Consider the following 15,048-nt stretch of genomic DNA (forward strand, 5'->3'; position numbering starts at 1 on the left):
TCCCACAGTAAACAGGTGAACAGGGGGCATGGCCTGCAGGTCCCGGAGCGCTGCTCATACTCTCACAGTAAACAGATACACAGGGGGCATGGCCTGCAGGGCCCGGAGCGCTGCTCATACTCTCACAGTAAACAGATACACAGGGGGCATGGCCTGCAGGTCCCGGAGCGCTGCTCATACTCTCACAGTAAACAGATACACAGGGGGCATGGCCTGCAGGTCCCGGAGCGCTGCTCATACTCTCACAGTAAACAGATACACAGGGGGCATGGCCTGCAGGTCCCGGAGCGCTGCTCATACTCTCACAGTAAACAGATACACAGGGGGCATGGCTCTTGATCATCCCATTCCCACAAAGCTGTGACGCTTTGTTGAGGCCATGACCTCATTTTTCGAAGCATGGAGAAGTTTCGATTGGGTTACAATATAGATGATAGACAATGTCTAGGTGGACAGTCACTAGGTCTAATGTGTCAACATACCTTAGGTTGACACTGCCAAAAGTTCAACACAAGCTTTTGGTCAACATAGGCAAGATCGACAGTCAAAAATTAATTTTTCATGATTTATTGGTTTCTATGTAATTGTACATCGACATGGACGCCGTATGTGTACCGCATCCGCTCGCCATGCTTCGGGCAAGGTGCCTTGCTGTACTCAACACACTATTATATGCCCACTTGGATAGTAACGTATGAAAAAGTCATGTCGACCTTTTGACTGTCGACCTTGCCCATGTCAAACCTTTTTGGCGGTGTCGACCTAAGTTATGTCGACCATTTTTAGATGTCGGACTAGTCACTCTCTACCATTAGTGGCCTAGTGACTGCTGACCTAGGCATCATCAATCCACTGACTGCATACCTCCGGAATAGGCCATCCATAATTTTGGGACAAATGTGTCAAACTGAGCTATTGGTGGCAATTTAAGAACAGTAATATCTGTAGATAGATCATATAGATTACCAAGATTTTATTTCTCCCAGAAGTTCTCAGATGCGTTAAGGTCTGGACGGTATGCTGGGCAGTCAGGGTTACTTACTTTTCTGTAAAAGCCGCTAAAAAAGCCCCACAACATAATGCCACCATCCTCATGCTTTACTGGGTAGTATTCAATGTCGCGGCGAGCGGCTGGCGAGGGGGTTAAACAGCGAGGATTGCAGAAAACCAGCGATCCTCGCTGTTTAACCCCCTCGCCAGCCGCTCGCCCTATTCAATGTTCCGGGGAAATCCTCGCCGTCACAATTCCCCAAAACAGCGAGACCTGCGGCTAATGCACAAAACCCGCTGTATTTAGATGCGAGACTCGCTTCTGGAGCCGCATATGCCAATTCCCCCCTGCTCGCTGTCGCCGCTCGCCCACAGCATTGAATACTCCCCACTGTATCTACAGCAGTGGTGTAAGTTTGTCCCAGTTGCCCGGTGGCGAGATATATATTGGCACCGCCACACACACACACACACACACAACCTTATATAATATAAGAGGACATATATATATATATAACTTAGCCACAGGAGCAATATCGATGTCCTTCAATGAACTGTTTTAAACTTTCAGGGGAGGAGAGAAGTGCCCCCTTGGAAGCAGGAGCCCAATGGCAGATGACTCCATTGCCTCCCAGAGTTCTGCCTTTGATCTGGAGATGTGTCCTCTTACATTGTGAAGTATTGCAGCACACAACTCCCAGCATAGAGTCATGTAAGCTAAACTCTGACAGAGTTTAGATGGGAGCTGGTGGTCGCTAGATATGCATACGATGCGGCATGGTGCAGCAAGTGCACATCTCAGTCCAACCACAGAATGCTACTATACGTAGCGAAGATAAATCAGGACACTTGTTCTGTACTGTGCTCTCTGCAATCAGACATTCTCCTGGCAATCCCAAACACACATATCTGTTCTGAAACGTTGTATACCTTCACAAACACAGGTATGCTCTAGGAGCACACCATTTCACTTGCGTGATGCTGTTCAATCAGTTCTTTCTACATAGTTTAGATATGATAGATAGATAGATAGATAGATAGATAGATAGATAGATAGATAGATAGATAGATAGATAGATAGATAGATAGATAGATAGATAGATAGATACGCTGGACTTGAGAGTTACATGTTGCTTACCTCTGGTTTCAAGTGTTGGTGAATACATGTTTAAATGCATAATTATATTAATAGAGCATTTAATTGTGTACTAATACAGTTAGAGCTTTAGCGACTATGTAAGTAAGGAACATAACGCTTGGTTACTGCAATTCTAATAACTAATTTATAGCAAATCAAGAAAAGATATTAATTTATAAGGTTTTAGCTTGCTAGTAACTACCCATGCATGGTACACAATAGCATGTACCTTTTTTTAAATGTAGGGACATAATATTCTTGAATTTCTCTATCAGATCCACAAATGCATTTTATTCTTGAACCGGAGGAAATTGCTGAACTTCTTTGTGTAGAAGCTGAAGCGCTTCTTCTGTGGTGACAGGGAGGACATGATGTTACTTGTATCTGTTGCAGCTGTTCTAGTTTCCCCAGCATTGCTTCATCATACAGTTTATTACAATTATTCGTTTGATTTTTCTGCATTTGGTTACTTGCTGCACTGAACAGAAACTATTAATGAGGAGCTGGAAATACTTGCTAGAAATTTATACTTTTAAGAACAGTGGGGGTAATTCAGATTTGATTGGATGGAGATGAATTTGTTTGGTGGGGCAGCAGGAGGCGCTTGAATGCTGCATAGCGAGCAGGTCTGAATCAGACCCAGTGTGTAACTTACATGGATGGAGCTTATATTAGTTTATCTATAGGTTCCATTCAATGCCTTATATGTTTAGGATGTTAGAGACAGTAGTACGTGACTGTAGTGACATTGTTGCCATGGTTACTAAAGTACACTTATGCACAATCAGGCGGCCAGGATGTAACATTATTCATTAGAAGGCAGCCTATCAATTGCAACAAAAATTAAGTGGCTGAATTGCTAAAATGGACATGACCACTCTGTGTGAATGACTGGTACAATAACGGGCTCCTATTGACTAATACAAGGTTTTTTTTTATAAAGAGAGTAATAATTAGAGAAATACATAGCCTTAGATGGAGATTAAATGGACAAAGGTAAACTACCAACCAACCAACTCCTAACTGTCATTTTTCAAACTCATTCCGTGACATGGCAGTTAGGCACCCATACATCAGTGGTATATTGGAGAAACACACTGATTCCCTGATGATCACATCGGAGGATCAGGGATATTAAAACATGTCTAGAAAATCTTGTTCCCCCCGATCCTGGTGGGAATTGTGGAATCAGGATTATTTAAAATACTTAATTTCACCGATCTGCCATTGGATTGGCAATCTGATCATTGCTTGACACTGAACTGTGTTTCAAGTCTGCAGAAGAGCAGTGCTGACTTTTGGGGGAACAGGCAACTCCCTCTGGCAGATCTAGAGTAAGGGCACCTTTAGACACTGACTTGATTTTTCACAGTTTTTCATTTCTCTGACTTTACTACCATGTGATCTGCTCATGCTATGATATGGAGTACTTCCAAACACTAGCCAATCGCAATAGTGTATGTTAGGTAAGTCTCCTTTGTGGAAGAAAAAAAGCATCCACAGAGATCTTATGGACAAGAAAATAGGCACTAGCTAGCAGAGAACACAGAAAAGCACACAGTATAAATTAGTAATGAAAAGCTAATAAATACATAAGTTTCTTTAATTTATTTCAGGTAAAAAGCTGTAGGAAAAAAAGAGAAAAACAACATTCAGAAAATCTATCACAGTGAAACAAAGCAGAGTAAATATCATTTTCTATTATGAGCTCCTGAAATACTAATTTAGCAGTGCATTATGCATAAGACAGCTGTTACAGTGTGCTTCAAATAGGAGCGTCTCAGTGACTTCCCCATAGGCCTGAATTAATAAATGGCAAGAAATATATATACAGTATAAGCCATGCTGGGAATGCTTATAAATGCTCTAATTATTGTATGATGATATACTGAAAGATATATTGCTTTAAATATAAATGAATAATGAGGATCACTTGAGGCTGTATGGCTGTCTTTCAGGAGGCTTAATAGGAGTAAAGTTATAGGTATCACACTGTTCTCTGGATTTGATTGGAAAGTTGTCAGTATATACTGTAGAATGGCCTGTTGCAAGGGACTTACAGGGATTCTAACTTCCACCCCCTACATTGTCTTTCTTTCCCATTTTTACTTAGCATCAAAGGACTGCTGAAATTCTACACATAATGTTACATGACACAACACCCTACTTCCAAGTTGGTCATACAGGGTTATAAGTACTCTCAAAAAACAAACATTAATTTCAATACAATGTAATCCCCACGTATTGGTCAATCAATGGAACACAATTACAATAGGTGCCGGATGATCTCCTGACAGTTGGGATTGTGTCGGTCAGTATACTGACATCGGAATCCTGACTATTAAATGCTTGACTGTCAGGATCCCAATTTACGGGGCTATTCTTCCTCGTGTGGGTCCACAACCTCCATAGAGGGAGAATAGAACCTGTAGCGAGTGCAGTGAGCCACCAAACTCGCAACGTGGCGAGCATAATGAGCACTCAAAGGGGCCTCGATACACTTGCCCCCTGTTGGAGTACCGCCATTTGGGATTCCGATGTCAGTATATTGACCTTTAGAATCCCGACTGTCGGCCTGGCATACCCCAACCTTTACAACACAGGGTCTATTTATTAAGCCTTGGTCTATTTATAAAGTGGATGGAAAAAAGTACCAGCCGACCCAATTCTAACTGTCATTTTTTCAAACACGGCATGAGACATGACATTTAGAAGCTGATTGGCTGGCACTTTATCTCCATCTGAGGCTTAGTAAATATACCCTATATTGTTAGAATTTGTCCATAAGCACAGCAACTAATCTAGATTTAGCTTTATTCTAACAATACAAGTTACCCAATGACAGCAAGTGATTCAATGCTGTCTGTCATTCTATGCAAATTTGGGACCACAGTAGCAATATTAGTTAATGCGCCCTGATGCATATAAAAGAGTAAACTGTAGAAAAACAAATACAGAGAAGTAAAAATACAGTATTTATTATTACATGATAAGGGTGAATAAAGGAGATATAATGCCGTATATATAAACAGCTTGATTTGACATGTAAGAGATGGAGGTGATCTTGGTGGTGGACTAAGAATAAGTCTTACCCTTGTTGTCCTTACTATAGTACAAGGGATTCCTACAGTACATACAGGCATACATAAATAATAGTAAAGGTAAATCATCACATTAAAGCGAACACTACTGTACTTACTTTTGCGCTGAATATTCCTGAACTACATATCTGGTCTGCAGATTGCGGTACGACTGGTCATAATGCTTATGTCTCTTTTGGTAAGAAGTGACAGCCTTCGAAGACATTGCGTCAGACTGTCCTTAGAGCTGTAGCAAATAAATGCAAAGTTATTTGAAGCCTAAGGCATTTTATAACCATAGTTATTTAACTGTACTGTAGTTACTTAAAATATGTAGGCAAACCATCTAGTGTTACACATGTATGTATATAGTAAAGCATAATATTGCCTTATGCCATAGCAATCACAGCTATTTTGTAACAGCACAGTAGCATTTGCCCTGGACCCTTGCCAGTCCTTAAAATACCCAGTAATAATACCAGGATGTCGACGGCTTTTAAAAGCTTTCAGTATAGCTCAATGTCATGTAAGAGATGCATTTTTTTCTACCTTCCTTCTTTCAAGTTCCTTTATGTAAGAGGTTCCTTGATGAATTCAAATAAACATTTAATAAATACCATCTCTAACATTCATTGAAATGACCGGTCTTTAGAGAGCTTTTGATTTAATCAAGATTGAAAACTCTGTTCTGGATAATCCCTTGTATTCTGAAAACAGAAATGGGACCCACTTATGTGATCTTTATTTTGGGATCACTGTTCTATTATAGATCCCACGGTCTTTCCTATAGAATCTGACTTCGGAAAATAAAATCTGATCAGTGAAAGTCGAAAGACTTAAATAGATTTATGATGGCATAGTAAAGCTTAAATGTAACAGATCATAAAATGATTTATCATTAACCAATTATTTTGCAAGCATTCGGCATGTTAGTTGTAGAAAACACTGTATTAAGTATAATTGATGTTTCAATTAACCATAATCGGATAAAATGCACATAAATTATTAAAACAAACATAATTGTTAATCTACTAATATTAAACAGGGTGCAGGCATTGTTGACAACACTTTAAAAAAGTTTCCAGAGACAATTTGCTGCTGCAAATCTTTGAACACCATAATCTTTATAATTTCATGTTTCCTAAATTAAATTTTAAAAATTGTATTATCCATTTATTCCAAAAACCATAGTTTCCAGAATGTATAGCGTTTTTTGTTGTTGCAAAAAACACTACTGAGGACATCTGTAACTGGCACTACTGGAGACATGATATGTAACTGGCACTACTGGGGACATGAGATGTAACTGGCACTACTGGAGACATCTGTAACTGGCACTACTGGAGACATGATATGTAACTGGCAATACTGGAGACATCTGTAACTGGCACTACTTGGGACATGATATGTAAAGTTCTAAACAAAAGTGTATACTGCCCTCTGCATAATTTAAAACCATGTTGATATTTGTAATGTATTGATGCTAAGGTTCCTACTAAAAAAAAGTTTACAGTCTAGAGCTTGCTATCACATGTATGTGAGAAGTTGCCAATACTCCAACTTGAACAACTTTTCCATCCCCTTAAGCCAGAGCCATATGACATCTGTGTCTACAACAGAAGCCTATTAAATAAACTAAGATTATTTATAACTAGTGTTTTTATTGTGTCTGGGTTTGTGGAAACCTTTACCTCTCTGCCCAGGGAGGAGTAATTATCAAACTACCCAAACAACCATAGACTGTAGTAAGCGTCACAGGTGACAACTATCTCACAAGATTTACACAAAGCTGGCCTTCCTTTTGTGCTTTGCAAAAAAAAATGTTGTAGGTTGCAAAGTCAGGTTTACCAAGATAAACATTTCTGGACTGAACACCAAAACCTCTCAAAACACACCATACCTATTGTGAAGCATGGTGGTAACAGCACTATGTTGTGTGGGTGGAAGCTGCGAAATACACCCAATTTCTTGAGGAAGTAGTTCAAGCCCTCTGCTAAACAGTTGCAGATGGGCAGGTGATTGACAGTCCAGCATGACCCTTACAATATCACCAATAAACAATGCAGTGGCTTGGCGATGGTTAGGTAAAAGTCTTTGAGTGGCCAAGTCAGTGGCCTGACCAAATTCTGTTAGAAAATCTGTGGATGGACTTGAAAAAGGCAGACTATACTCGAACAGTTCTTTGACTGATCTCGAACAATTCTTCAAGGAACAACTGACAAATATTTTTCAGTCGGGGCCAAATGTATAAGGGTGTGAGAATTAGAAAGTGAGAGATTCTGGGAGAGTTTTCCCATTTTTAAAGCGGCAATCATTTACATGGCAAAATCCACCTGGATGTGCAGTGTAAATGATTGCCGCTTTACAAAATTGGGAAAACTCTCCCAAAATATCTCACTTTCTCTCACTTTCTAATTCTCATACCCTATTACATTTGGCCATAGGTGTTCAAAGCTCGAAGAGGCATATCTAAACAGACAAATTACACATTTGCTAAGACAGGTCTCCCAAATTTTAAATTATATAAAAGATGCACGTCCACTACAGGAAAAATAATCATATAATCAATGATCAACTGCAACACTGAGCATCTTAATTTCATCAAAACAATTTAAGAGAGTAGAGAGCAGGATGCTCTCCTCCCGGGCCTGACAGATTAAAGCAGCGCAGGTACTGTTTGTTCTGTACCTTCGCTGTCTCTGTGTGGGGGGCAATTATTTTTTTTTGGCAGGGGGGAGCTGCATTTGTAGTTACGCTGCTGCCTACCACATGTACATTCACACACAGACATTCTATGGTTCATTTGTTGGGTGCCAATTAGCCTACCAGTTTATTTTTGGATTGTGGGAATGATATTATTACAGATGGAGCCACTCTCTGAGCTGCCGCTAGCTCGCCATGTCGCTATAGCTGGTGGGAGCTTGTGGATGGTGGGACTGGGACGCATGAGCGTCTCACATGCTCGTGCATCCCATTGCCAAGAATGAGGCGCACAAGCCCCATTCTGATGTATGGGGTGGGTCGCAATGGGAGACGCTGTAATGAGATTAGAATAAAGAGGATTCTACCACTTCCGCTAATTATTGTCACTGTTGCAAAGAAAATACTCTTGAATTAAGTGGGTTCTAAATACTCTCCTTCCATAGGAGAACTGAAACTTTCAGGTTCAGTATTTTTATATACCAATATATATCATGATATCCCACTGATGGATGTGGAAAAAGATGTAGAATGTCTCTCTAAGAAGTGGAAACCCTAACTATTTTGTAACGGTATCAATATAATGATAATGTCTAGGCCAGGGGTGGCCAAACTGGTCCTCGAGATCTACCAACGGTCCACGTTTTCCAGGTTACCTAGCTGGTGCATAGCTGTAGTCATTACTAACTGTCACATTTTAAAACATGCTGCATTCAATCCTACTAGATCCACAGGTTGCCTGGAAAACATGCACCGTTGGTAGATCATGAGGACAGGTTTGGCCACCCCTGGTCTAGGCCAGCATTGTATGGTTAGGTTCACATCATATGGTCGACATGGAAAAAAGTCGACACAAGCAATAATGGTAACATTTGGCAACATTGAACTTTTTTTCTGTACCATACACTTGGATGCCGATGGGGGTGAGCGGGGGTGCTGGCTAAAACATTCCCATGTAAACCCTTGTCTGCATTGACATGTTGTATGTTGAGTTATTCAGACCTGATTGATGGGCTGCTAATGTGCAGAGCCCTGCGATCAGGTATATGCTGCCATCCCCCCCCCCCAGCGTGAAATCCTGCCCCATGCAAGCCTGAGAACTGCTTAGCATGGCATGCAAAAATTTGCTGGATCGATGAATCGCTGCAAATTCATAAACAAATCGCTCACCATCGAATAATTTTACCAGTGTGTGCAACCTGTGCGTAGCCCAGGATTAAATCGGCAGCTGCGATAAAAGCAGTCAGATGGGAGCCGGAGCTGATGAGAGCCTGGTCATGCCTGCATGTTCTCTGACACTCCCACAAACACCAGCTTCCTGTCAATCAACTTGCATACAGCCAGCAATAAAAAAATTAGAAGGATTTTATTGCAGGATGGCCTCGCAATTAGGGATGAGCGCGTTCGGATCCTAGAGATCAGAACGCACCTGCACTTACCTGATTCAAAGCGTTTCCAAGCGGTTCGCTTCCGTCCCGATGATAATCCAAGTAAAAAAGATGCTGAACGTCATCTTCCCGCTGTCGGATTCTCGCGAAACTGGCTCTCTTTAAGGGGGGGTATTCAATGTTAGGGGAATGGCTGTCAAGCAAGCTCGACAGCCGTGCCCCTGTCCCGTTCTCGGTCAGCTCGCCCGGAGCTCGGCAGTCGGGATTCAATGTCCCGGCCGCCGAGCGGCGAGAAGGGGGCGTGGCCGCGAGTTGATGACGGAAACAGACGAGCTCCGGCCAGGAGCTCGCCTATTTCCGGCTTTTCTCGTCAGAACGAGCCCGACAGCTTGTGATGTCGGGCTCGTTCTGCGGTGAAACCCTGTTCAATGCTGTCGTGGAAGACAGCATTGAATAGGGCCCCGCATCCATCTCCCCCGTCGGGAGATGGCTGCAGGAGCACGACAATGATTGAATACCCCCCTAAAAGTGCCGGCTTCCTGCCCTATCTTCATTCAGCATGTGAAATTCAGACAGCATGCTGCCGTGCTGTCTGCAGAGAGGGGCCTATTGGGACAAAATAACACTAATGGGGGACAAACTACGGGGGGGGACAACTAATGGGGGAATTAATGGAGGCTGCCTAACTTAACGGGGGCTGCTTAAGGGGGACATACTGATGCGGAAACTAAAGGGTACATCTACTAAGGGGGAACTACTAAGCAGGAAACAAGTAAAGGCCAGAGTACAACTACTAAGGGGGGACTACTGGTGGAGGAAATGTGTACAACTACTAAGGGGTAACTATTTTGGGGAAACTATACTAAGGGGGAACTACTGAAGGTACAACTACTAAGGGGGCATTACTAAGGTTATTATTATGGGGCAGTACTAAGGGGGGTGTTATATTGGACTGCTGTGGGGGACAATTAAGGGGCTCTCTGAAAAAAAATATTTTTACTTCAGGCTGCCCCATATCAGTACAGCTGTGCTGCCCAATGCCCCGTATCAGTCCAGGGGAACTGCCCCCCATTTTATTTATTAAATTAAAAAAGGTATTTTTTTTGGTTTGTTTTTTACTGCAAGGGCTGTTAAGTGTGCCATATCATACCAGGGGTGCTGTATCAGTCCAGTGGTGAGCCAAGTGTGCCGTATCATTTATGGGTTGCTGCTAAGTCTGCCATATCAGTCCTGGGAAGCTACCCTTTTTGTTAAATAAAATAAAAAAAATTTTTTTTTACTGCAAGGGTCCCGTATCAGTCCAGGAGTGCCACCATGTGTGCTGTATAACAGGGGTGCTGCCATGTGTCATATATCGTTCCATGGGTGAGCCAAGTGTTCCGTATAATTCATGGGGTGCTGATAAGTTGCCGTATCAGTCCAGGAGAGCAGTCCCTTCATGTGTGCTGTATAATTCCATGTGTGCCGTGTCAGTCCAGGGATGTTACAGTCTGTGCCGTATAATTCCATGTGTGCCCACATGTGTGCTGCATAATTCCTGGGGTGAGCCACCTCTGCCGCATAATTCCTATGGTGAGCCAAGTATGCCGTATAATTCATGGGGTGCTGCCAAGTGTGCCATAGCAGTCCAGTGTTTGTGCCGCCCATTTGTGTCGCTTAGCATAGTCATCCAGCTACCTTGGTGCAACCCTTTGGTCTAAAAGAACCATTGTGAGGTGTTCAGGATAGACTGGAAATTAGTGGAAATTAATGTTATTGAGGTAATAATAGCATAGGAGCAAAAACTTCTACAATTTTAGTGGTTTTTATGTTTTTTTTTTTTTTTAAATTACAGATCCAAAACATATAACACGAAACACGGAGGGGCTGTGTTTTCGAACAGATCCAGACCCAAAACACGGAAAAGTGCCCGGTGCACACCCCTAATCGTAATAAACACTGCATGGTAAATACTACAGTATGCCATGTATTGAGAAACTTACTCCTATACATCAGTCAGGGAAATATTTGTAACTGTAACTAAAGTCTTTACCAGCAGTGATGAAAAACTCTGCTACTCACTTGATATCATTATTGCTGCAGTTGGGAAATACCTGACACAGGTATGCCCAGTTCCATAAAGATCATGGATTTTTACATTACTACCATCTGTGATACATGAATCCTGCAGTAGATCTTCGTTTGAAAATGTTAGGCCTAAAGCCCATTTATAAGAACACAGGTCTGTGCAGTTTTTGTGTCCAGATACAGAATGGAAAAATGGACCAAACTAGACAGCCCTGCATTGTTATGAACTGACTTTAGCAGCTACCAGAGCAAGAATGTCAAAGGGACCTTTTTGTTATCATCATTTTTTATCGCCTCTATTCGCGATATAGTGATAAATTAAATGATTAAAAGTAAAGTTATGGCATTAAAGTAGTGGTTACTTTTATCTGCCAAAATCTGCATTGCTACTATGCATTTGTGGTCTCCTCTAGAGTGGTCTGCTTGTAAGTGCAAGGGCGGGATCCTATAGATCCCTATCCTGCAGTGGCGGGCTGGGCCGGGGGGCAGGGTGCCATATGCCCCCCGGGCTAGTACATTTATGCAGCACTAGGGCCGCACTGACAGCCGGAAAGGATCTTCTGCCTGCCTCCCTCCCCGGCTGTCAGTGTAAGGATGCGGCCCCTACTCAGCTACTGGATGCGGCCGCTGCTCACCTTGCGTGCGGCCACTTAGGAGGGCTTCATGAGGGGGCAGGGAAAAAGTAGCTCAGCCGGGAGCTGGCAGCGGCAGGAGCTGTGCATCATTAAGGCAGTGGCAATCTAAACTTTAAACAGAGCCTGGGTGATGGATCAGGGCTACTATCGGCGGTGCAGCCGGTGCATTGAAGGGCACAGCCTGCTGTGTCCCGCTGCCCCACAAAGCCTACCCAATCCCTTAAGGTGCCCATACACGTTACAATTATTGTATACAATATTGTATACAATATCGCATCTCATCCGATCTCGGTTTTGCGATGACATCAGATGAGATGAGATCTAGTACAAAAAGTATGTGCAGCACGTACTTTTTGTACTAGATCTCATCTCATCTGATGTCATCGCAAAACCGAGATCGGATGAGATGCGATATTGTATACAATATTGTATACAATAATTGTAACGTGTATGGGCACCTTTAGATATGCAGACACGCCGGACAGCAGGCGCTGAGTGTAGCAGTACTCAGGAGTGGCCACGGGAGAGGAGGACGGTAGTCACTGTACTCAGCGGTGGGCGTGGCCTCAGCACCCATGCGCTGCAGCCTGCCACCGCTCAGATGTAAGACCCGGCAGCTTCTCCTACTGTTACAAGGTGTTCCCCTATAAAGAAGACCCGGCCAGCCGCTGCTGTAAGGAAATTGGTGCCTCTGAGATTGAAGACCACGCTGCCGCTGGTGCTGACACGTATGTGTGAGGTAAGGTAAAATTGTCAGGATTAGGTGGTGCACTCCTGTAAAAGCAGGGGCGGTGCACTGTATGTAAAAGCAGGAGGGGTTGATGTGTGTAAAAGAGTTAAGGTGTGTGTGGGTTGGGAGGGGGGTTTGCTGGAGTCAATAGGTCTTGGACACACAGCAGGGGCTTAGAGTTCTGGGACAATGCATTATAGATGCCCCCTCTCTCCTGCTCTCCCTTCTCCCTCTATTCCTCCTCTCTCCCATCTCCCACTATTCCTCCTCTCTCCCGTTTCCCACTATTCCTCCTCTCCCATCTCCCACCTTACTTCTCCTACTCTCCAATCTCCCACTATTCCTCCTCTCTCCGTCTCCCACTATTCCGCCTCTCTCCGTCTCACACTATTCCTCCTCTCTCCGTCTCCCACTATTTCTCCTCTCTCCCATCTCCCACTATTTCTCCTCTCTCCCGTCTCCCACTATTCCTTCTATCTTCCGTCTCCCACTGTTCCTCCTCCCAATATTCCTCCTCTCCCATCTCACTGTTCCTCCTCTCTCCCGTCTCCAACTTTTCCTCTTCTCCCATCTCTCACTGTTCCTCTTCTCCCATTTCCCATTATTCTTTGCCTCTCATGTCTCCCACTATTCCTCCTCTCTTCTCCTCTCCCACTATTCCTCCTCTCACATCTCTCACTATTCTTTGTCTCTCCCATTTCCCACTATTTTTCATCTCCCAATATTCCTCCTCTCCCATCTCCCACTATTCCTCCTCTCTCCTGCTTTCCCACCATTTCCTCTGACATAGAGCAGCCCAATGTGCTAAGGGGGAAATTTACTAAAGGAAATTTGTAAAAAAAATAGGTGTATTTGTATCCAGAAATACACTTATTTTTTACATTTACTATCCCGAAAATATGGCAATTCGTATTTGTATTGATGTGCTATCAATACGAATACGAATTGCCGTATTTTTGGGATAGTAAATGTCAAAAATAAGTGTATTTCTGGATACAAATACACCTATTTTTTTTACAAATTTCCTTTAGTAAATTTCCCCCTAAGTGTCAAATTTGCTAAAACTAGCACTTATTTACATTTACATTGAATCTCTCTGTGTAATAGCAGATAACATAGAGAAGATCATTTTATGATAACCGCAAACATCTAATGATTTTCCCATCACCATACTATGATATGGTTAAGGAAATCATGAAGTTATTTCTTAAAAACAATAAGTGCACCTTTATCGTCTTTCACATATTGGTAGGCTCACTATGTTTACTGTGCAGTGGTAGCGGACATGCTGGATTGTCTGCTATTCATTTAAGGATCATCTGTTTCTTATGGGCCAGTGCTTTGATCTTGCCCCCCAGGCTAAAACTTGCCAGCCAGCCCCTGCTATCCTGGTACTCTTTGTGATACAGTATGTAGCCAGCCATAAGTGAGACATAGCAGCAAATAGACAGTAGGATAGACACATCAGCAGGTACCTCCTGAAGGGTAGGGTATCTGTAAATATTATTTATAAATGGGCCCCTAAATGAGGTTAATCTGTGTGTGTGTGTGTGTGTGTGTGTGCTTATTCGGTTGCAGACACATAAGAACTAAAGTTGAATGATTTCAGTTAAATAAAGGATGCATTAAACTGTGATCACATTGCAGAAAACGCTGCAGTAGCAGTGGTAAGGTTAGCCTACGGCCATCACAGCTCCACCATTTTTCGGGTCCCAGCCTTCTTGAATAAAGCTCCTACATACTTGTGTTGTCCGACCCATGCACAGCAAATAACTCGCCGCCACTCCCTGCTGCCCATCAACTGGGGAGATGTGAGTTTAGCTCAAAGGCAAGAGGGTGGTGCAGGGGATTGGCGGGATTACCAGCATTATACAGCTATGAACATGGCTAGGATGATGCAATTAAACAAGAATCACTTCATTGGCTGCCTGGACTTCCCACGCTCTGCCGATCCAGGAGAGTAGGAAAGTATAAACCAATATAAAAAACAATTTGATAAATAATAATTCAATAATCTGTAAATCGGTGGTTGAAAATCACAGCATGAAGTAAGAAAGATGAAGAAATCCATTTAGTACAATAGCAGAAGGCCAGTAGAAACCAGTAGCCTGTAATGTGTAATAGGGTAGACCCTAACATTCTAACAGGCTTACATTATTAGCTGCTGCTCCTGTGTTGTTATCCGTCTATGCTTGGAATTGCAGTTGGTGTTCCAATGTCTGATGAAGGGGGAGGTTCACCCCTGAATAGTGTGACAGACATCCTAAGAATCTAGTAACCTGCTATCTGATCGGTGGGACAGCTGTGAATTGTGCCAAGC

The 15,048-nt window shown here is 42.8% G+C and overlaps 1 protein-coding gene across 1 annotated transcript in view; it reads right to left on the reverse strand.

The window, feature by feature from the left end:
- The window catches only part of MYOM2 (myomesin 2), a 268,492-nt gene that overhangs the window by 127,520 nt on the left and 125,924 nt on the right, over positions 1-15,048 (reverse strand). The window contains exon 2 of the mRNA XM_083177359.1: positions 5,328-5,455. Coding sequence (XP_083033485.1) covers positions 5,328-5,434 — 107 coding nt within the window. The 5' untranslated portion in view covers positions 5,435-5,455. The remainder of the gene's footprint in view (positions 1-5,327; positions 5,456-15,048) is intronic.

This window comes from Crinia signifera, chromosome 3 (genome assembly GCF_055691185.1).
Source record: "Crinia signifera chromosome 3, ASM5569118v1, whole genome shotgun sequence".
Classification (NCBI taxonomy): Eukaryota; Metazoa; Chordata; class Amphibia; order Anura; family Myobatrachidae; genus Crinia; species Crinia signifera.